The 25,157-nt window shown below is 35.7% G+C and overlaps 1 protein-coding gene across 1 annotated transcript in view; it reads right to left on the reverse strand.

Moving 5' to 3' along the window:
* The window catches only part of LOC150092851 (serine/threonine-protein kinase BRSK2-like), a 174,800-nt gene that overhangs the window by 10,970 nt on the left and 138,673 nt on the right, over nt 1-25,157 (reverse strand). Inside the window, exons 12-16 of the mRNA XM_090414299.1 lie at nt 24,287-24,393; nt 15,154-15,211; nt 12,448-12,507; nt 9,749-9,972; nt 7,200-7,248 (exon numbers count right to left, since the gene is read on the reverse strand). Of these exons, the coding sequence (XP_090270425.1) occupies nt 7,200-7,248; nt 9,749-9,972; nt 12,448-12,507; nt 15,154-15,211; nt 24,287-24,393 (498 nt within the window). The remainder of the gene's footprint in view (nt 1-7,199; nt 7,249-9,748; nt 9,973-12,447; nt 12,508-15,153; nt 15,212-24,286; nt 24,394-25,157) is intronic.

Raw genomic sequence — 25,157 nt, forward strand, 5'->3', positions numbered from 1 at the left:
ATATCTATGAATTTTGTTGTAGCATTTAACCATTAATCCTAAACTTAATATACTTAAAAGATCCTCCGTAGCTCCGTCGATATAGACGAAGCCCGTTGGTCGTCGAAAGACCTGGGTTCGATTCCCGTCAGTGACGTGAGGAACCTTTATCTGGTCTCGTTCGACGAATGGTGAGTTAGCCTTTCGTCGAACGAGAGCCGATAAGTAGGGTTTTTTTTACGGAAACTCTGATTTTTCGTCCCCAGAGCAGACAAACCGGCCCCTTATGGGGGGAAGCCTCAACCCGTCCTAAGGAACGGATGAGAAGGATAGGATATCAATATACTCAATGCACTAGACTAGTGTAATATAACAGATAACAGAAAAGCCAAAACTATTCTATAGCTTTGGCTTTTGCGTTTTAACTATTCTATGGTTAAAAATTATGCTAATTTTTAATACATGATCATCTAATATAATTATCTACAAAATTCTTCTCATCCAACTCCTGTATAGATGACCAAGGCAAATAAAATCCATCGTTACCCTGATCATTGCATCACATGCCTCTCTTAGTGTTCTGCCAGAATGTTATCAGAAGAATCTTGAACAACCTGGATACCAAAAAGGCTTCTTGTCCAGATGGTATCCCACCACTTCTGCTTAAGCTATGTGCTTTTGAACTAATGCCTGTTCTTTACAGACATTAGTTCAAGAACATATAGTCTCTGCACCCTGTTATATATTCGCCGTCATCTACTCCACATCTTGAAAACAAACCCACATAAATTTAATGCCTATTAAAAATTTAAAAAAAAAGGAGACAGGTGTCTACCAAAAAATTGTCGATTTATCGCTCTCATATCTGTGCTGCTATCTAAATCAATGCAGGGCATCAATAGTAACTTCTTCAACAACGGAAACTGTCAACTAACCACTAACCATTAATATGGATGTCGCCATTCAAGATCCCCAGCAGATCTCTTCCCCACACCTCTCACCTCTACTTTTTGGAGAAACATATCTTATTGCATTTGACATTTCCAAGGCATTTAATAGAGTTTGGCACTTGGGGTTTCCTCAGCAATTTGTCATCTTATAGTTTGCTCTTTTCCTTTTGTAAATGGATTACAAGTTTCTTTCGAATAGTTAAGTGTGTTATGGCGGAGGGTGGTGTTCTCTCTTCAGACTTTCTTATTAATTAAGGTGCAGGTAATAACAACCTAATCAATTATAATGCTTCCTTAAAAAAGTTGTGATTTTTTTCTCTCAAAAATAGTTCTTTCGCCTTTAATAATGCTCAGCTTAATAGTCAAGACCGGATCTTGCCTCTTGAACTGAAACTTACTCCTAGCCTATCCTGGCATTAATTAACTGTCATCCTTTTTCACTCAAGACGTTACTTTTCATCTGTGCGCCTATAATTATCATAAAATTAAAAAAAAAAATCACCCAACGTTGGAATATTGCTCTCACATTTTTGGTGGTGTACCTGGAAACTTAAAATTCTTAATGCTGTCCAAAATAGAGCGCTTCGGCTAATTGACGCTACTCTTTCACATTCTCTAGACACTGTCTTACAGATGGTCAGTTTCTGCACTTTCTCTTCTATAGATATTTCCATGGACGCTGTTCAGCAGAACTGGTATCCATTGTCTCTACCCATTTCTGCTAAACTTACAATAACTCGGGCAACAGCTGCTTGACATCATGATACTCTGAAGTGGTGATTGCATCTACCTCGGTTCTACGGAACAACCTTTCCCATGAATTATTCCTAAAGATTACAACTCTGGCTCTTTAAAAAGAATATCAACAAATTATTTTTCTCTTGACCACCTCCTAAACAGAATTGATCTACAGCCCATTATGTGTGGGAGTGGTATAAAAATGATCTAGTTAGTTTCGTATGATGATACAACGGCTGTGAGTCCCCTTTACAGGAAGGTACGGCACCATCTCAATCCCCCAAATTTTATCCGGGCTAGGGACCGGCATAGCTGACGAATCAGGCCTATGGCTGGGTCAGTATTTCTGACTGTAATCCGTGTGTGTTCACGGGTCTGGTTTGCCTGGTTGCGGGATGAAAAACTCCAGATAAACTGTCGGAAAAACCCTTCTGTCCACGCCCAAGACAGGCTAACTTGGCTATGGCTGAGGAAGATCCTTAAGCTCCTCACGTCGTCGACGGGAATCGAACCTAGGACACTCCTTCCACAGGCATATTGTTGCGAAGCGCAAAGCCACTAGGCTAACCGCACAGACCGTAAAAATGATCTTCCTAAATTTAAGCAATTTCCTAACTGCACATACACTGCATGGATAGAAATCAACGGACAACAAAGTGTAAGAAACAAATAGCCCAGGCGCCCAACTTAATAAGATGTGGGGCCTCCACTGCAATAATCCTACAGGGCATACTTTCTACAAGCGTACGATATCGAATAATGGAAATTTTGGACTATTCCTCCTGTAAGCATGTAATGATTTCCCGAACTGTTGTGGGGGAGGACGTCTCTTGGCCTCACCCGTCGATCTAATTTATCCCACACATCTTCAAAAGGATTGAGATCAGGGATCTGGTCAAGTCAAGTCAACTCCGGCCAGTAAAGAGTGGTGACGTTCATGTCCACAAACCATGCTGTTAAAGCAGCAGCCTAATGACATGGTGCATTGTCTTGCTGAAACAGATAATGGTGAGTTCCGGAAAAGCCACAAAGTAGGAATTGCCACAAAATTGCATTGTATTACAAGAAAAAGCCACAAAGCATTGCATTGTCCAGAATGTTCAGATACCTCTTGGAGTTCAATATTCGTGGCACCACAAACAGAAGTCCGAGGCCAAACCAGGGAAAACAGAACCATACCATTACACGGCCACCTCATATTTTCATAATTAGGGTTACGCGCTATAGTATGAGACGTTCACCCGGCATCCGCCATACTTACACCCGTCCATCTGCTCGGTACATGGTGTAGTGTAATTCGTCGCTCCATAACACAACTTTCTGTAGTGCAACATCCCACTGTACATACTCTTTGCACAAATGAAGACGACGCTGTATGTTGGTTCGGGTAATGTGAGACTTGTATTTTGTGGTTCTACCATGTAAACCCATGTTATGAGCCTCGATTCTGAATATTTTTGTTCAGATTCATGTTATAGTCGATGCTCGGAACTCCGCATTCAACGTAATGGTGGTTTTTATATTATCCTTCGCAGCACGCTACGGTCACGTTCGTGAGTGTGGTGAGTCGTCTATTATGGTAGCACTTGCAGTTGACTCCCTACGCTTCCATCTCAGTATGGTATTACTGACTGTTGATCTGGAATGGTTCAATTTGTTGAACAGATAGGCCTGCAACATAATATCTTATCACAAGTCTCTTTCAAAATCCTTCAGTTCTCTTCTCAAAGCCATTTCAGGCGTTATATATAGATATAAAGGGAAACATAAATATATTTTGCTAACTTGTATAACAGTATCCTGTATGAATGTTTCTCAACGTTTTTAATGACATGTGGCTTGCAAAACATTTTCATGGACAGCCTAAACTGCAAAAATTGTCCTTATTCATCTGAGAAACTAACGAAATTCGTATTTATATTTAGTCTTCTTTCATCAAACCAATCTTAAAAATCTCGAGGATGCTTCTTAATGCCTTTATGCTTTTGAGTTTAGAACCCCTGATCTATTGATGGCTTTATGCCAGTAATCTTATAATGAATTTAATGTTTCCGATATTAGTCGAAATATTTTTATCAATTATAATTATTTATTCATGTATCTTGTTGGTACATATGACATGCAGTTAAATAATTTCCTAACTGCTTGTCTATAATAATAATAATAATAATAATAATAATAATAATAATAATAATAATAATAATAATAATAATAATAATAATAAACGTTAAGTGAACCATGAACCATTCAGTTCCAAATTAGTGAACTTCTGACGGTTTTTCATAGATTTCTGTATATGAGAGGGCGCTTTTGTGACTGTTTACGAAAACATATCTTTGAGAGTGTCGTCTGCGATTTAAGTTGCTCGGTGAATAGTGCAAATTGTATCAAATAATTCGATATTTAATATATGTACTGCAGAAATGAGAAAGGCTGTACTAATCTTTGTTTCATAATGAAAAGACCTGGAAAATAGGTAAGTAAGCAATGTTCAGAGAAGCAATAATTAAGAATATCTAATTATTAGATATTCTTAATTACTGTATATGCTGGCACAAGGCGACCTGCAAAATTTATTTTCCAAATGTTTATTTTGCGCTATACTCGCCGCATAAGGTAATCACGCTTACCGCTGACTGCTTCTTACATATTGCTTTTACTTATATTAAAGTAAAAGTAATATGTAAAACTAACAGTGCGTATTTTCTTTACTATAATTTTTGAACGATGCCTTCCTATACGAGACGATCAGCAAAATTGTTTGATATTTCTTTCTCAACTTTTCAAGTTTTAATATTTATTATTAACGGTAAAATTTTGTATATATTCCTTCACTGGTTAATTAAGAAAATACCAATGTCCGCGGTATCTATTTTAGGTTGCATTGTCACGATTAATTGGTTTCCTCGCGGTATGACAACACTCTCTAAAGATAAAATAATGCATGTGTATTCTGTCTTCTCATTGGCCATATTCCATTATGACAAAATCTGCGATAGTCGACAAAACAGGCATTTGTCCAGAATTTTCCAATAGATGGGGTAAGTAAACATTAAAAAAACTGTTTACAACATAAAATATGAAACAAAATCGGTATCAGGTATATAAAACATGATTAAACCGAAACTCTTCCGCTGTTTTTAATGTCAACTAGAAATGTTCGCTCATCACAGACGAGCACATTTTTCAAGCTCTGTATATTAATATATTAACATTCTAATTAACATAATATAAAAGTAAAATACTGATTACCTTAATAACAGTTTACAATATATTTTATTAATATATTTTAAATGCTCCTCACTTTACACACCATGTAATAAAAACCTTCACTTTGAATATATAACCGTGGCTTTGATTTCTTTATTGTCATCCTCTGTACGAAAACTTTTTCCGTTGTCAAATTTAAAGGTTCAGATTTTTTATCCGATCTATGAGACGACCTCCTTGTTTCAACAATTTTTTTAACTTCTGATATCGCCGACATATACAGTAAACAATTTTATTGTATATTTATTAAAAATAAGAGTAAATGCATAATAACAACAACAACAACAACAATAATAATAATAATAATAATAATAATAATAATTATTATTATTATTATTAATATTACAAATTATATTTTTTCTTGTTATATAGTACATGTAACACTATTTACTGAAGACGCGAAAAGGAAAACAAGTCTGGTTTTAAAGACAATTTTTATTTATTTTTATATTATTTCCTCCATATGAATTCAACAAGAAACGCAGAGAAGGAAGTTAAAATGGAGAGGGGGGAGGGCTAAAACTTCAAGTTAAATTTTTTATTAGCCTGAGGCCGACCTGGTTGGCCGAGCGGTTAGTGTATCCGCTCTCCAGCCAAAAGGCTGCGGGTTCGAATCCCGCCGTGGACGTGGATGTTTGTGATTGTCTGTGGAAATACTAGTGGTGGTGGCGGTAGATAGCGTCGAAGTAGTTGCGGTTAGTTGTAGTTGGTGGATTGAGTGGTGGAGACAGAGAGATGTAGAGTCGGTGCCCTCCCTCCCTCGATGAGTCTTTGGAATCCCTGGAGGTGGATATACAACTCATGGATGTTATAATAATATCCATGAGTTGTATATGTGACTCATCAGTTAAGAATACATTCTAACGCACGTCACTTTTATGTAAAATGTCTTTTTATTATTTTCTATATAAGCATTTTTTCCAATACTTATTTCACACACGAGAGGTAAAAGATCCTATAGCAAATCAGTACCATGTGTGGGGGTCCAGGTAAGGATTGAGAGAAAAGAAATCTATTTGCCTTTTTCTTGAAGAGTTAGAAGTTGTAGTTGTTTATGAAGGAAGGCGGTTACAGAGGACAGAGGTAGATGGAATAAATGAGGAAGAGGAGAAGTAAGTTCTATATGTTTGTTGCAGTTGTACTGAAAAGGGATGTTGGGTAGCTGCTGTTCTTGTTTTTACAGGCATGAAAGAAAGCAGAAGGATGATGTTTGCCACTTCACTGGAGCAGTGACCATGGAAGTAATTGTAGAAGAGACTCAGCAGAAACAATGTGTCTGTGAGATTGAGGTAAGCCTTTGAGGAGAAGAGTCATTTGTGAGGCGAAATGCTCTCCTCTGAACAGCATCAAGAGATTTAGGGAGGTTTCAGGTGCACCACTCTAAATGTGTGAACAGTATTCTAAGGATGGGCAGATTTAGTATTCGTATAGGTTTAGTAGCTGGGTGGGTGGGTATAAAATGGCATCTTGAATAGAAAAGAACACATAGCTTTTTAGAGGCTGAGCAGTTATTGATGTGATGTGTTTATGCCAGGAGAGGAATGAGATAAATGTCCATCTAAGGAGAAATAGAAAGCGGATCTTCTCTGGTGATTTTATTTTTTATTACTGGAAGGGTAACCGAAATCCCTTCTGCAACAGTAAAGGTAGGACTGCGTTTTGGTGGCATTGAAGGTTATCCTTGCCTCATTGAAGGATGACATGCGATTCATGTTTAAGACATTGGTTACAGATCATCTTGCCATGCATGATATAATAAGAAGTTTTATAATTCAATAGTAAAACTGTATTTATATGCAGTATCTGCTTTGTTAAGTGATCGAACTGTCACTGTTGGACTCTTTAATCTTTTATTTTATGTGGATTGTTTTTCCACTTTTCTATGCCTTATAAGGTATGACTAATTCCGTGTTAATTTGGACAATAGGATCTAATATTGTTAAAGAATATATCTTGCATTCAAACATGAAAATATTGCTGCAATAATATATCGTAACGAATATTTAGGGGCTATTTAAATTTTGAGGTGTACCGCCTGGGTCCATGTAACAAGGTGATCTTTTTCTCTCTCTCTCTCTCTCTCTCTCTCTGAATAAAGGAAAATAACGAAGTTTACAATAGACTGCATAGAATTCTAGAATAAATGTTATAGATAGGTAAGAAAGAATTGTGGGTTTCATTCCATGCAAATGAGCAATATGCTATTTTACGCGCATCAAAAAAGAAATGTTGCGTGGAATGAATATTTTTAGAGATACTTACTCTGGTGATGAATCTGGCGTTAGGCTAACCTCATCAGACGCAGACGGAGCTATATGGGAAAAAAAAAGAACTCTTATTTTATATTATTCTAGAAATTATGCAATAAAGATTAAAACGACAATGTGATGATTTGAAAAATAAAAAGCATACACAGGGTATAAAGTGACAAGTACTGAACAGAAAGATGAAAATAACTGAGCACAACGGGCTATATGCTAATACGTGACTGGCTAAAGAAACCCATTTCTTACTGATCCTGTTACATACCATATTTATTGAATACTGACTTGGGTAAAAGGAGTCCTGGCCTCATAGAGCCATGTAAAAAGATAATGATGACCAGTTTCATGTTTAAGTGGCCCATTATTCGATCATTACAGATTTGAGATATGCTTTCTAAAAGTACGTTGTTTTATTATTATGTAAATATGCACACGAGCGTATTTAACGTATATAACAAGTATTACCTGAAAATTAAAAATAGTCAGATTAAACCTTAACAGAATTTTTGAACATGAGCTTCGGTCAAGGTACTGGTCAACTCATGTTCAGATATGATGGAATGAAAATAGCACATTTATTTATTTATTTAGCGTATGGCATAATAAAGACACATGGCATCAGAATATATAAATATATATTTGTGCAGACAATACAATAAAATAGCACATTGAAAAAATTAAACACAGGTGTAATGTATTTCCAAAGAAATTAATGTATTTCTTTGGTGACTGTTTTGCGTAACTCTCTCCTCTGTCTCTCTTTCTCTATCAAACCGACTAGTGTTGCAGAAAAGTTATGCAACACTAGTTGCAGAAAAGCATTCCAAGTTCTGTTGGAAGAACTTGGGATCCCACACTTGATCCCACATGTTTGTGGGCCCACAGTATAAATGCTGTATTGTTCTAATGTGAAAAAACATTAGTTTTCATTCCCAGTATCATTATCTTCTTGCATCATAAAAGTAAAATATTTGGCACAGGTTTACAGACAACATCTCATGAATAGATTAATTTATTTCGTATGGCGTTTCCCCTTTCTTCCCCCGTCCATTAGGATGGATTGAGCCCTCGTAATGAGGGATTAAGTATGCATTTTATGACTGTAGATCATTGTGTGTGTGTGTGTGTGTGTGTGTGTGTTCACGAGTACAGTTTGCCTTTGGGGGCCGAAAAACCCGATTTTCTGTTGAGAAACCCTACTTCTGTATGAGACTGGCTAACTCACTTTTAGTCATGAAAGGGACCAGATAAAAGGTTTCTGACGTCTTGGATGGGAATCGAACCCAGGTCTTTACGACGAAAGGGCTTCGTCTATATCTACTGAGCTAATAGAATAATGCTCAAAGTTAACTCACTGAGCAAAATCGTATAAAAAAAGTTACAGTGCGAAACGTCCAGCTGCACAGTACAATATAAAACTTGATGGCATTTGCAGTGAATATCCTCACGATAAATTGTCTGAAGTAAATTCATTCTTGTAAGCTTCATACGCGGGTTTATAATTATGTAGTTTCAAGTAGAATCTATATTTTTCAAAAAACGTCTGACAAAAGTCTCATATTTAGGTGCGTTACAGTTTTCATAAGTACGCATTAAGTTCGTTTTATGCATTCCTGTTATTTTAGGCTCTGGTTAGATGTGTTTCAGTGAAATTCGGTATTTAGAATCCTTACAAAAACATTTCCAACCATCTCAATATTCGTTTCAGTTGATCAATTACATGAAAAAACTTGGAAAAAACATTCGAAATTATACAAAGAACAAATCTGTTATGACTAGGTCGGATTAATATTTCCATCCGGTTTAATTTTGGTTGGTTTAAATCAGGGCTTTTTATTGACAAGTCCGCAAAACGTGATTCGAAATAACAGTACCTTTTGGTTCGGACTGGATGTGAATTTAATAAAATTTAGAATTTCTACTAAAAAGTTAAGTTAACTTGGTTTCAGCTGGATCTCTTTTAGTAGCAAAATTAGGCAGAATTATGTCTCAGTATATTAAGTCAAAAATGGCCCAAATTTCAATTTGTTCTGATAATGAATGATGTCGCTTAATCATTAATGAATGCACTTTTATTGTGATTATCTCCACTCATTTCCTTACAATAAAAAAAAAAGAAAAAAAAAGAAATTTCCATCAAGAATGTTGTCGTTACTAGATTATCTTTCCTGCTTAGCCCATATGCTTGTTTATTGAGATCCGAAATGTTATATACTTCAATTAGCATCAAAGAATGTCATACCAGTTTCCTTTTGGATTAAAACTTGCAGTAAATGTTTGAATACGAACTCATGCTAATAATAAAATACATTAAATAATAACATGATAATAAATAAACAGTAATGTAACGCTTAACAGTCTGAACATAATTAAATTAAATATTTTATTATCTGTTGAAATCAAGAGATAATAAAATTAAATAAAATAACCATATATCCCATAAAATTATTTTTAATAAATCAAAATTTTGTAGAAAGTCTTGCTTTTGCAATTTCAGAATTAAGAATGACTAAAACTGTAACATCAAATTACGAGTATGATGCTTACTTTGCATTTTTCTCCTGTGAAATCGGGGACTTCCTAGGAAACTACTCTTTATTGTGTTCAATCGAGACTTCCAGTATGGCTGATTCATGCTGGGAGACCCAGGGGGTGTATTTAGAGGGCTCTCTTCAGGCGTACCACGAGGTGTTGGTTTAGGAGAGGTGAGAGGAGAAATAGCGGGACTTCCTGCGTGTAGACTGCTTGACATGCTGCTACGTCTAGTACGTCTGTTGAAAAAAAATAAATAAATAAAATAAGAAGCAATAAACTTATGCTCACTGAGAGTAATTTGCATTTAGTCAGCTACAATGTCTCGACGTAACCGTAAAAAAGCACCTTTTGAAAAAAAATCGCATACTATAATTGAAAACTTTAGAGAGAAGAATATCACTCGTCTTTCTGCCGAAAAGGCGGTGCAAAGGGACAAATTTTTCAGCATTTCAAGTAGGATGGACATTTATTTAAACTACAGTGATTCTATTTGATAGGTGTGGAATCGTGACTGTACTGATCTTCCTTCTGTTCAATAAAATAAGGGCAGCGACACCTGAGTCATTTGGAAGATATTTTTTTGCTACTCCAGGATGACTAACCGTTGAAACAGCATCAAGCATATATTGAATTGTAATTTAAGCCAACATGCAATGGCTAATATCCTAATTAACGGATAGCTTCAAAGTAGAATGTTCAGGGTTTATATCTAAGTGTACAACACAAATAATGAAAATGGTATCAAACATACATTATTACAGAAATCGACATATCAAATAGCTTATGGATTATAATAATGCAGAAGATTAAGAGAACTCTTTGTTCCTTTGAATAGTTCTGATGAAAGGAATGATTTCAACATCCAGTTCTTCTCATCTTTCTTCTACAGACTCAGTAAGCAACTTTTCATTCAGACTAAATGATGAAATTAGCAGATGAGAATTATTTTTCTAAAATCATATAAGTCCATTGATTGTGGCATGCAACACACCACATAACTTTAAAATACTGTGGACCGATAAAAATAAGTATACCCACTCACCTCTCCACACACAAAGAAAATAATTTTCTTTTGTTAAAAGTGCAAAGAAACTTTATCTTATTTATTCTTTATCTTATGTAGCATTGAAACCATGTTGGTCTTGGTAGATTTTTCTCATGCTAATTTGATTAATTAGCACGAGAAATGCTAACATTTATCTGCCTCTAGCTTATATGGAAGGCAAAAATTCTTAGAAATGCTAATTAATTTGCATTTCTACACATGCTAACTAATCAAATTAGTTAGCATGTGCCTCTGGCTTATATGGAAGGCAAAAATTCTTATCTACTCAAATTATAATTAGCTGGGCTAAGCTGTTTAGATTTATTGGTAAGCCGTGGTACATTACTTATTTTAACTGCGTGTGCACCCAGTTATTCTGTCCATTTGGAAGAGGACTATTCATGTTATCTTCGTTTTCTAAGACCTCCTGACTTAGCCTTATTTAAAAAAAAAAGATTAGAAAATTCATCTCGTTACAGATGGATTTTATCGGAAATTTCTATCTTAGGCAAATGAAAAAAGTTAACGTTCTTAAGCCTCCTGTCGATGGAATGGATATTTCAGCGACTGTAATATGTAGTATATTCCGTCATGTATCGATTTAGTTGAAAATTGCAAAAGATTCCATTCCAATTGCCACCACTTTTCTTGATATAAAATCCTTCGATTATGTTTATTTTTTAGTAAACTTCTATGGCATTTTTGCGATTTCTTAACGCATATGAGAATTAGATTTTCTGTTTGAAAATAATATTGACATGATTGTTATTTGTATAAATGCAACGAAATATGCATTGTGCGTATAGCCTTATAAAATAACCAGATCGAATATTTCCTGCTATATTTTAAACGGAAAAAACATTATACGAATACCCATGTCTGGGATGATTAATCCTTATTCCGTCTCCTGTGTCAGTAAATTGTGTGCGTTCTTATGGCCAATTTGCCTGTTTTGCGGGATGAAAGACCTCGGTTTCTGGGAGAAAAAAAAACTTTCTATCGCCTTATGAGACCGGCTAATTCACTTTAAATGAAAGCTCTGATACAGGTTTTTAGCATCCTAGACGGGATTTAATACAGTACTACAGATATACTACTGTTATTTATTGATTTTTCTCAGTTGTGTGTTTAGTCTGGTGTTCTGGTCTTTCATGACAACGCAATTTGACATACTGGAAAACTTAAATAAGTAATTTGCATAACAGAGTTCATAGCGTGATTCGTTCTGCATGGTTTGTACCGATGCATTAGGAAATCACCTTGTTGCTCGTTGGTTAAGGTAAAGAGTTCACTATCATAATGCACATTTGTTTCTTTATCTTAGCGAATAAAGAAAATTAATAAAAACTAAGTAATAAATGTGATAAAATTGTAATATATTTGATATTATATGTAATTAAATCACAAAAATGAAATGCAGTAGGCGAAACATTTTCCTCCACATTATTTATCCATGTAACTTCATTTCAGTGTTATTCTTAATTACTGCATTTATTAAGAATAAATGCATTTCGAAAAACATGTTTGAAAAGTTAGGAATCTCAGAAATGAAATATATCTTAGTTATTACGCTTTTTCGTTATTATATTTAACTTATCTTTTACACGCCGCTTCTGAATGCTAATTCGCCGTTAACTAAATGAAATAAGTATCGAAAATCACTTACCCATAAGGATATCTCCTTGGAGTAAGAGGCGATCCGTCACTCAGCAGATCAAAACTATACCTAGATATAAATAACAGTAAATGGCTCTTGTAAGAATATACATTATTTAGCTAAAATACCAATGTGAAATGCTAAAAAACTATAAAGACAAGGTTCTCATCAAGCTCAGTGAACTTGAAAAAATAACTTGAACAGATATTCTGGAATCAATATGTAAATTAACTATACTTATATACTTATTTATACTATTTGATGATGATGATGATGATAATAATAATAATCATAATTTTAGTTAACATTTTAGGTTCATATGCAGTTAAATATTTACACACACACACACACGCAGCGGTAATGTGTAATCTTATGTTTAATGTTATGTTTATCTTATATTTAATCTTAAATCCGTTAATCTGTCCGCGCGGTTAGCCTAGTGGCTGTGCGCTTCGCAACCATATCCGCGCTGCGGAAGGAGTGTCCTAGGTTCGATTCCCGTCTGTGACGTGAGGAGCTGAAGGATCTTCCTCAGCCAAAGCCCAGTTAGCGGGGCGTGGACAGTAGGTTTTTTCCCCCAGTTTATCCTGGGGTATTTCATCCCGTAAAGCAGGTAAACCGGCCTTGAGAACTCAACACTGCGGACATAGAATATACAGTACCAGGGAGTAAGGCTGACCACCTTATCCTGTAAACGGTTTGAAGTCCGATGATTAATAAACCGACACCGCAAGGTAAAAGAGGGTAAAAGGAAGATGAGATTAACGGATTATAAATCCGTTAACCTTACGTTTACTACTACATTTTTAAATCTTCTATTTATTCATAAACTTTTAAATCTCATGTTTAATTTTATATTATATAACCCTATAGTTAAATATCTGCAGCAATCTTAAAATTTTTGTAATTTGTATCTATAAGTGAAATTTCATTTTAAACATATATGTCAGAATGGTTCAATGTTTCGCTGTCTTTCATGAATTTAAAACTAACTCGTGGGTCTGGAAAATTAAATATCTCCATCTTCAGAAACCCATTCCATACTAATAGATACCTCCGCGCTTTGTACCATTACAAATAAAAAAAATTAGGCATTATCGCAACACTTGGAAAGAGAGCTTGCCGTCTTATGAAAGCTCTACTCCAATCATCTGGAATTTGTCCCTTTGTCCCATGCCTTTTGAAAAATAGTAAAACTTCAGATTTCTGATCATATTTCGAGGATTTCTGGTCGAATATTATCGATCTCAGCTGCCTTTGCACATTTCAGGTTTTTAATGACTTTTTCTATCTCAAGAATTGATATGAACTCCTGACCTCATTGGTATTGAATGTTTAATAACACTGTGCTGTGACCACTTGTTTCATTTAGCAAGCTTTCCAAGTAATCACTGCAGACATCCACAATATATTTGTCTTCGGTTTTCATATCGCCTTTATTATCTTTGATTCCTTTTACAGTACTCTTTCCTCCATTTCTGAGCTTTTTCAATAGCCTCTAGAACATTTTGCCACATTCCTGATATTTATTTTCTATGTTCTTACCAAAATTTTCCCGTGACTTCTGTTTTGCTAATTTACACAGTGATTCTCATTCTTACATTTCACGCGGTATTCTTTCAAAGCACAAGCTGCTTGCCAGCAACTTTTGATAAGCTTTCTTCTTTTTCTTGACCGACTCTTAACTTTCCCAGTCCACCATAGAATCCTAATTTTTCTATCGTTGCAAACAATCTTACCACATTTCCCTCTGGCTGAATCAATAAATGTTTTCTTCAGAGTTTGCTACTGAATCTCCACTGCTGGTTCTGGTTTTCAAACTTTTTCATTTTTTCCAGAATAACGTTTGTGTATTTGAGTTTACAGTTAAATATCTCCATGAAAGCTGCTCAACTTTGATTCATTTTAAAACTTTCTTACACAATTTTTTTTCCCAATATGATATTCAATTTTATTCTGTTCGAAACTAAATAGTGATCACTTCTAACTTCAGATCCTCTGTATACTCAATAACATAGTCAATTAACTTTTCTTATTTCTTGCATCTTCTCGCCATGTGAATTTGTGCACACCATTGTGTTGGAACATGGTATTAATAATGACTAGTCCGTGTCCTGAACAGAAATCTAGCAGGCGCTTTTACCATTATTATTACATTTGTTGTTTTCTCCAAATTTTTCCAAAACATTTCTATATGTCTGGTAATCATTTCCTCCTATGCTATTTAGATCTCCAAAAAGGACCAACTTGGTCCTTTTTGCATGTAAGATTACATGTAATCTTATATGTAATCTTACATGCAATTACAAAATTACAAAATTAGATTGCATGTAAGATTACAATAAGTTACAAACAATAAGATATTTAATAAGATACGTATTCACGATGTGAATAAACTGAATTTAATTTCGTAGATTTTAGAATATCTCATATTTTCTTCAGTGCATTTAATTCGTAAGTATATTTACTTTTAAGGTATATTCTTTTCAGTATGTTCACTTTAAGTAAAGTTTTTAAACTTTTGAAGTGTCTTTGTTATTATTTATTGCTTACTAAAGCAAGAAACGATACACTATAAACATCTCGAACTATGAACAAGTTATTACTGTATAACTCGGAAGCAGCGCATGGTTTCAACTATTTATTTTTTACAAAAAAAAAAAAGAATAAATATATAGAAACATTATTACAAAATATTTAATTCCACATACATACCTTGCACTAGCTCTGCCATTAATTTGACAAGTATCAACCCTTTTTCTTGGTGGATCGGCTGCAAAGATAGATTTATTAAGTTAAAAAAGAAGCATTTCAATGCGTTTTAATTTATGAAACTCGAACGTGTGAATAATATATAAATATTAGTAACAAGTATTATCATAATTTGATTACAAATGATGATAATAATAACTTATATTACTGAAGAGAATGAGGGGAAATTTATACATAACATTTCAGAGCATTGACGACATTGTCGAACTATATGCTTTGGCGAGTGATATTAGAGATTTCTGTAAATTGCAAGGAAATCAGCTGAGCGAGGAGTGAACCGTAGTAAGAGCTGCATATATATCCATAGTAAGCAAATAAAAAGGGCTAAAGAAAGGTCCTTAACACCTTAAGCTTGTTAACAGGTTAACACTTTAAGCCTTAAAACCTGATTTTAAAACATTATTTGTTGAGAGGTAGTAATGCTGTATTTATCAATTGGTCTTATCACTTCTTTACATTGGAAGACTAAGATTCTATTGGTGTGCACCAGTAATATTTTTTTATATGGAGAACAAAAAAGTATGTTATAACTGTAATATATATATTTTGAAAACAAAGGGTTAAACAATACGAAAATTGCTTTGAAATCACATTTGCTGTTTATTGTTTGTTTGAAGAATGCTCATTTGAACACTGCAATTAGAATTGCTTCAGACACGTAATGAGAGAATTCAGGCTGTATGTTTTAAAACATTTTATGTGAATACCATCCACGAAAGGTTGTGACCTAGGTTTTGCATTACTATTAGTAATGTAGATGGGTAAGGATTAGAAACCCTGCTTTAGAGACCACGTATTGAACCATTATAAGTCACTTCAGTCCTTCACCTATGGTGGATTCTTCTCGTGTGATAAAATTCAACCTAAAGATATTCACAAATATCCATGTTCAGATGTTTTGTAGGAGAGCGGGTATGCTGTCCACTCTGCTAAATCAGTCATTCAAATTTATGGCTATAAAGTGTGTATGTTATAAAAATCAGTTTGTTTCATTTGTCAAAAGACAAGAAAACCTGGATGTTCGCTGCGCTTCTCTGCTAAATAAATTCTATAAAATTTATCTTATATTGAATAACTCTGCCTCGAATGAAAAAGAAAATAACAAAAACGCTTTTGTAGCCAGATGAAAAGTGTAGTTCGAATCCATTGGATTGGAACTACACTTTTCATCCCAACAGTCATTGTCGACTGTGCAAGACCCATCACTTGAAGTATTTACATTCAGAACATGTTGAAAGTAATACTTAATAATGAGAGAAACGGCCACTAGTATTTCATAACATGTTTATCATCATAACTATATTTGAGGATATTGAATTCCGGGTGCGAGGATATTTGGTGATTCGTAACTCTGCTTTTTTTGTTTTTTAAATTCTGGCTAATAATACTGAGTTAAGTTAAGGGGATAAAAATCCCTTATTGTTTTTCAGCCAGTAAGCGAAACTAAGATCGAAGACTACGATCTGAACGTTTCATAACGTTTCTTAGTTTCGCTTACTGGCTGAAAAACAATAAGGGATTTTTATCCCCTTAACTTATCAACCTCGCCAGAAAAAAATAGCCGTTTGGCTTTTCATCTTAGTAATACTGAGTTAATTTATTGTATTTTTTCTTTTATAAGTGCATGAGATAAACTGAGTTATTTAGATGTAAGGAAAACAATATTTCCTTAAATTAGATATATTGTTGGTACGGCAACCAAGATGTCTTTGCTGGGCGAGCTAAATTTGCGTGATTTTGTGCAGTGCAAGAATTGTGAAATGTATTTGTAACAAAAGTTGAAAGATTTATGGAAGAAGGCGCAACTGGTGAGAGAGTATATAATAAATACGTTGAAAGTGAATGCGGAGAGAACAAATTACGTGATAGTAGAGTACATAGCAATGATACAAGACTGGAAAATGTAAATATCGCTGATAATACTGAAATTGCTGTGGCGGAAGTTCAGGGGAACGTAGATTACCCGAATAAAGAAATTGGGCTCTTACATTGTCACAGGACAGCGCGAGATTGAACGAGTGCAGAAAGAGAAAGAAATCAGTCGGACTGAAAACAGGAAAAAAAAGGTCCAAAGCCAAAATGAAATTGTAAGAATAATCGAGAGAATGTGCGTAGGCAAATAATTATTTATGGCGATTCTAGAATAAGGGGAGTTTCTTTAAGAATGCATTACAAAATCTTGCTGTTCTGATGCGAAAATTAATAATTGTCAGAATCCAGAAAGGGAAGATTAAAGAATTGATTGTTTTAGCTGGAACCATTGACCTGAGAGGTGAGAAGTATTGTATGAGGGAAGATGTGAAAGTGTTGTTGGAAGAAGCGATAAAGAAGAGCGAGAGGGTGAAGTTTCTGAGTCTGCTGCCACGCTATGATAGAGATGAACTGAGAAAGAGAGCAATGATAGCTAATGAATCAATACGCAGGTTGTGCAGAAGGAATAACGTGGAGTTTGTGGACTATGGCCTAAATTTGATGGACGGAAAGATTTGTACAATGCTGATGGACTGAACTTAAATGGATTCGCAGTTTGATGTCTGGAGAAAGCTTTGTTCACTGAGAGTTTGGAAGCGCAAAGTCAGGAAAACTAAAGCAGTTAGGGTGGATGCAAACGAGTAAGTGTGAAGGCACCCATGAGGCTAATAAGTGTGTGAATGAACAAAAAATGTGGAATCTAGTTTCTCATGTAACAATATCTAATGGGTAGTCACTTCAGGATGTAAAGGTGGTTGGAGGCCTAAGGGACTGCTAAAGTTTCTATATACTAATGCCAGAAGTATCAGGAATAAGAGGGAAGAGGTTTTAGCACTGGTTAGTGCAATTTCGCCACAAGTTATAGGCATTAGTGAGACTTGGTAGCAGATGACATAGTTATAGGAATAAAATGTGTGATTTAGTATTTTCAGGGAGGATAGAGTAGACAGCACAGAGGTGGGGATACTGCTGACGATAGATGAAATTGCAGCCAACAAGATTAGAAGTCATTCGGGCAGATGGCAGTTCTTTTGAGTCTCTCTAGTGTGAGATAGAGGCCAATAGGACAAAATGTAAAATTGGTTGCTGCTGCTATATGCCAGTGGGTGCCAGGGATGACGTAGAAGACATGCATCAGCAGATTACTGCAATGGGTGAAAATAGAGTAAGTATTATGAAGGCTTCAACTTCTGAGACAAATTTGAAGGAGAAAAGATCACCTAGAAGGAAGGAAATGGAATATATACACTTTTTGAAAGATAATTACTTGAAGCAGAATGTGAGGGAGATGCGGGGTATGAGAGTGTTGGATCTTGTTATAGGGTAAGAAGACCTGTCAATAACTGATGTGAGTACATTGCCTCACCTTATTGGTCAAAGTGATCATGTTGTTTGACTTGGGAGGTAGAAAAACATGTGGAAATTCCAGGTAATAAAAGGTATATGTGGAACTATGAGGCAGGTGATTATGATACTTAGGAGGCAGCTTGAAGCAGTACCATGGCATAAAGATCTGCAAGGAAAGGATGTTCACAGTGCATGGGGAATAGTCAAGAGATATCTGCAGGAAGCAATATCACACTGTATACCCAAGGTTAGTATGGTAAATAGAGTAGGAGTTAGATGAATGAGTAATATCATTAAGCGTAACCAATAAATAAATAAAAGAAAATGTTGTGGAGGGTATATAAGGAGAAATGTGACTAGTTTAACTCATGAACAGTACAAGGATCAGACAAGAATAAGATTATGAGAAATTAGCCAAACAGGCGAAAGAAATCTCAGAGTGTTTTCGTTATGATATTGTTATGACAGAGGCGACAGGGACTGATGTGAGAACAGAGGTCAATGAATTGGAGGTACTTGATGGGATGTGATATCTGCTCGCATTTTAAGAGAATGTGCAGGAGAACTGGGATGCGTTTGACTAGGATATTTAATTTAAGTCTCAGCTGTGACAGAATCCCAAGAGAGTGGAAGGAGGGAAAAATAATTCCTTTGCATAAGGAGGATCATCGTCTCTGGTAGCAAATTATAGATTAGTCGGTATCTCAGGGTGGTAAAACTACTGGAAAAGTTCGTTAGAAAGGGAATTCAGGAATGGGTAGATAAGAATATGATACTCTATGAGGGTGAGCATGGCTTTGTGAAGGAGGTCATGCCTCAGTAATGTATTAAGTTTTTATATTAAGGAGACAGCTAAGTTGAATAAAGGAAATGTCTACACGATTAGAGTGATGGATTTTGCAAAGGCTTTTGACAGAATACCACATGTAACTCTTACGTAAACTGCAAGAAATGGGAAATAGATATGAAACTGGTGATATGGATATAAAGGGTGGCTAATGGACAGATACCAAAATGTAGTATATGGAGGAACAGAATTTAGGAAAAGGCAGGTGACTAGTGGTGTGCCACAAGGCTCCGTGCTTGTACCACTGCTGTCTATTTTGTACATAAACGATATAAGAAATAATTTGAAGGGAGATATTCAGTTGTTTTCGGACGATAAAAAGTTAAAAAAAAAAAAATCAGCTAACGCCTTTTTATTCCTGTATACGGGGAGTAGGCGAGGCCATTTAGCCCTATCTAACTTTTGGAGACTGAGTGGGCAGTTCAATCTCCACTGGTACCAATCAGAGATAGATGGCCCAAGGCTATCACTAATTAAGCGGTACACAGTGAAGAGAGACGGCTCGAATGTGCCGCCATCTCGTGGTCCCTAACCCTAACACAATATATTTAATGTCTGAAATAATGTGGGGTCTACGGTCGATTTTCTTGAGTTTACGGGACGAAAAACCCGCGTTTCCGGGAGGAAAAACCCGCTAACCCGTGCCAGAGATCGACTAACTCGGGAACCGGTCGAAAAAAGGCTTAGAAAAATTTCCTCTAGTTGCCGACTAGACTCGAAACCAAGTCTTCCTTCGTGCGGTCAAGCGCCGTGGTGTGCAAACGCCACATCCACTGAGCTGGAAATTGTTAATCAGAGTGATGTAGAGAGCTTACAGGATGATTTTAATAATGGATGTCAGTTTAATGTGAAAAAGTGTAAAGTTATGCATTTTGAGATACAAAAATTACAATCTGTGTACCACATTGAGGGTCATGTACTCTACGAAATTGATGAAGCCTGGGATTTTGGGGACAGTTGAAGTTTAGAAGGCATATTGCTAAAGTAATCAGGATAGCTCAAAGCATTACTTAGTTATTGAAGAACACACTAACAAGCAGAGATAAAGGAGTTATTCCCCTTTATAAATCATTAATACGATCACATTTGGATTATTGTGTTCAGGTCTGGTCACCCTGGGTTTCTTGGGGATGAGGAAGTGGTGGAGAGGATCCAGAGGTGACTGATCAAGATGGTGAGTGGTCTGTGTAATGTTCTCTATGAGGATAGATTGAAGGGTTGTGGATTTCAAAAGTTGGTTGTAGGTGAAAGAGGAAGATATGATAGAAACGTTTAAGTTACTTAAAGGGTTTTATAGGATTGATGTAGGGGAAATGTTTCAGCATTTGGTTAGAAGGAGAAGAAACTAACCACACTCTTACCCTGGAAGTTGGGTAAGAGTGTGGTTACTAAGGATGTGAGGCCTACATTTTTCACTTGGAGAGTATCGAATGAACGAAATGGGTTGCTGGGTCAGTTGTAGGTGTTTCGTCTGTTAATGGTTTCAAGGAAAGGAACGATAGGTATTGTGCTGATAGTTTGGATCTCCTACGATTGCTCGTAGGGCTCCATGGAGTTGCCTGTGCAGAACAATAATAATAATAATAATCAGTGGCTGTAACAGGCACTTAACGCTGTAACGCCCACCACCCTTCCAAGTATCTTTTGGATTTCATAATCATAACTCCATGATAAGGTGGTTGTTAGCTGTATGCCTATAACCATTCTTTTATCTAAATTGTGTATTTAAATTGTGTACATAATTTAATTCTGTATAAACAAACTGCCTTAATCGTATAGTTCAATATTTTAATATGAAAAGGATTCTATATTTTGATGAAATTAAAATTAAATTCTGCAACGTATTTTATTACACAAAGTAAGCAGGCGAGGCCGTTTAGCCCTAGCCAACTTTTAAACACTAGGGAGGGGGGGGGAGGCACCCAGCTCCACACTTAACTATCAAAGATAGCTGGCCCAAGACTATCACTTTTCTCTCTAGTTATTAAACATTTTATTCTGCAGCGTGGCTTCTAAAATAATCATGACATTTTTTTCTAATACATTTCTTTGCATTTAAATTCATTAGTCACTTCATTCAGTGTAATATCAGATATCACAATATAATTTAGTCCTATCTAACTTTTGGAAAGTAAGTGGGCAGTTCAGTCGCCACTGATACCCAATCAGACATAGCAGGCCCAAGGCTATCACTAATTTAGGCAGCATGCAATGAAGAGACGACTAACAAGTGCTGCCATTTCGTGGTCCCTAACGCTAGCACAATATTTTTAATGTCTGAAATAGTATGGGTTCTGCGGTCGATTTTATTGAATTTACGGGACTAAAAACCCGAGTTTCCATGAAAAAAAATTCTAGTTTGCCCGTGCCAGAGATCGACTAACTCGGGAACAGATCGAAAAACGGCTTTGAAAAAATCCCTCTAGGCGGCGACTAGAATGCAGCTCATGACGCTCTTTCTTCGGACGCTCTAGTGCTGAGGAGTGCAAACACTTCCACTGAGCTACACATTTTTTTACTTTAGATATTTGTTAATTTATTATTTTTGTTGTTCTGTTATAATCCTATTATATATATGTTTTTTTTATTTTCCAAAATCTCGAGGGAATCAAGATTTATTGAACAGTATAATCAGGCTAAGTGATTCATCAAATAATTTTAAAGCATATATTAGAAGTCGGGACTCCTCGTGATTTGAAGTTTAAAGTTTATTTTTAATATATTGAGAAAACTTATAGAAAACGTAGGAATATACACACATCATCATCATCATCATCATTATTGCCCATGGATGCCATTCCCGTTGGTGTCTGATGCTTGTTTCACCAATCTTTGCCATTTCTCTCCGTCAATTTACAGGCGACTGAAGTCTGGCAAACTGTTTCCACACCATTCTCGCTTTGACCGTACTCTTCTATTTATACCGTCCATTGTACCAAGCATCAAGGTTTTGTTCTTTCTACTGTTACCCATTCTGCAGATATGTCCAAAAAACTTTAGTTTTATTTGAATTATTTTCTGCATCAGATTCTCTTTGCAGTTTACTTTGCGATATAGTTCTTCATTCGTTACCTTTTTGAACCTATCAAATCAAATTAGAATCTTTCTATTAGATGTTCTTTAGATAGCCAATATTCGTCTCACAGTTTTTGACCATTACTCATGTCTCACATCCATAGAGAGCGCTTGTGAATATGCATGTTTCCCTTTATGGAAAATATTTACTTTTGCACATCTTGTCCATCGCCTGTAGGTTTACTTTAGCTTTTGCTATCCGAGATCTTATATATTTTTTAGTCTAAATCACGCGTCATGTTGCTCTCTTGGTATGTAAAGTTCCTAATCTCATCCATTTCTTGTCCTTTGACCTTTATTTTCACCCACTTCTTTCAGAATATCATTTTTTTTTGTTTTACCGATGTTCATTATCAGCATATATTTCTTCCCTTCTTCATTTAACTTCAGCACTGTTCTTTCTAGTTCCTTTTCATCTTCTTCAATAACGACTGTAATATCCGAAAATCATAAATAGTTTATTTTCGTACCTTGAATTTAAATTCCTCTTATATTATATGTTATGAAATGCATTCTTTCCAAAAGCATGATAAAGATGCTTGGGGATATTGGGTCTCCTTGTCTCTTGCATCTTGTTGTCCGGAACCATCTTCCTATTTCTGCACCGTTTCTCACAGCAGCCTCTGCATTGTCATTGATGTTTTGCAAGAGACATATCACTTTCTTGTCCACTCCATAATATTCGAGTATAGTTCCTGCCACTCTCTGATCAATGCTGAATAAAATGCTTTCTGAAAGTCAATAAAACTGGTACAAACATTTTTTTTCCTAGAGCTTTCTCCACAAATCTTAACATTAATATTTGGTGCACAGTACTTCTTTCTTCTCTAAATCCTGCTTGCTAATCTTCCAGATTTTCTTCCATTAGTTTCCTTATTCTTTCCGTTAATATCATCATAAGTACTTATCTCACCCATGACTCGGTAGAGCTATTATCCTGTAATTTTTGCAGTCCATTTTCTTTCCTTTTTTTTAATGAATGGGTATTAAGATTTATCTTATCCACTTTATCTTCTTCCCATGCCATATTACACACCGGGTTCGGTTCGACTATTATCACTCGCTACCATGTTTCGGCATCTATCCAGTGATTTCATCATTCCCAAGGCTTTTTGTGGTATTTCAGATGATTTACTGCCTTCACAACCTCATCCCTCAGTATATGTGTTTCTCCCTCTGTATTTGGGGTGATATTTTCCTCAAATCATCAGTTAATTTATTTTGGACCTCAACTACTCCCTTTGCATAATATCAGTATCTTGTCCATCCCCTTCCCTCTCTTTCTCTCCTATTTATTCTCTGTTCATTAAGATTTCACCATTTTCATTTTTTATGGTTGTCTGCTTTGGACTCTATTTCTTGTCTTATATACTTCTTTAGTTCTATATTCACCATATTATTTATTGAAGTCGTCACACCTCTTTAACTTCATTGAATTGTGCTCTATATACCGTTCTTCCATTTGAACAGCGATCTCTCTCCTAATCTTTAGCACTCTTTTTTTCTTGAATTAACTCTAATGTATACACATGGTACCTATTGAATGCTTAAAACTGCATATTATGTTTAGATTTTAGAGGTCATTTTATTACGCATATCCTATGTAAATGACGTGGGTAAAAAGATGTAAAAAACTTGGACATGTCAGTAGATGCGTATCCTTTTATATGTTTTATATACAATTAGACATTACGCTGTGTATATTACATGCACTTACATTATTTTATGATATACATACTTCACCAGTTTCAGTTCGTCTTGTAATACTACGATCTAAATATGTTCGGTTTATTTTTTACTATCTTTTATATATGGAATTTAGTACGCGATGCTTACCTGATTCAGATCTGTTCCTGATGATGATTTCTGTTTCGTCTTCGTATGAGGGCTTCCGACGTTTCCTGTCCAACAAGAGAAAGTACACGACCTTTTCCATGTTATGACTAAAAATAATACAAGTGGTTTTCAGTTCGTATATTGTCTTATATAAAATACTTTTTTACGAAGACATACAGATAGTTTATCTAAGAGAAACATTTTTTTTCGAAAGTATTACGTAAGATTAGTCATTGTCATTAAGAGTACAAACAAAAGCAGTTTTAACGTTTTGGATGACGTTCCTTCCAAATCATCTGCAACGATAGGTCAGAAAATATCTGCAATATATATATATATATATATACACACGCGAGGGTGGCCTGAAAAGACTAATACATTTATTCCAGCGCCATTATCCGTCCCTGTAGTGGTTCTCAGTCTTCTTCTTCTTCTTCTTCTTCTTTCACTCTGCCTTATCCCATGTTAAACGGGGTTGGCGCACCAATCTTTAACCTTCCTCTTCCAAGTTCTCCGGTCCAGGACATCCTTCGGACTCCATCCTTTCGCCCTAAGATCCTCTGTCATCTTATCCCTCCACCTGAGCTTGGGCCTGCCTCTTTTCCTCCTTCCCCCCAACTCCATATACTCCACTCGTTTACCAACATACTCCTCACCCTTCCTCTCAACATGTCCAAACCACCTCAGCCTACTTTCTTGTATCTTCTTGCCAATTGGTCCCACCTTAACCGTCCCTCTGATGTAGTCATTCCTTATTCTGTCCTTCTTTGTCACACCACTCATCCATCTCAACATCCGCATCTCCGCTACCTCCATCTTACTCTCCTGTTCCTTGGTTATAGGCCACGTCTCCGCACCATGGAGCATCGCC

This window comes from Typopeltis vanoorti, chromosome 25, assembly GCF_054136105.1.
Source record: "Typopeltis vanoorti isolate ZY-2024b chromosome 25, IOZ_Tvanoo_1.0, whole genome shotgun sequence".
Lineage (NCBI taxonomy): Eukaryota > Metazoa > Arthropoda > Arachnida > Uropygi > Thelyphonidae > Typopeltis > Typopeltis vanoorti.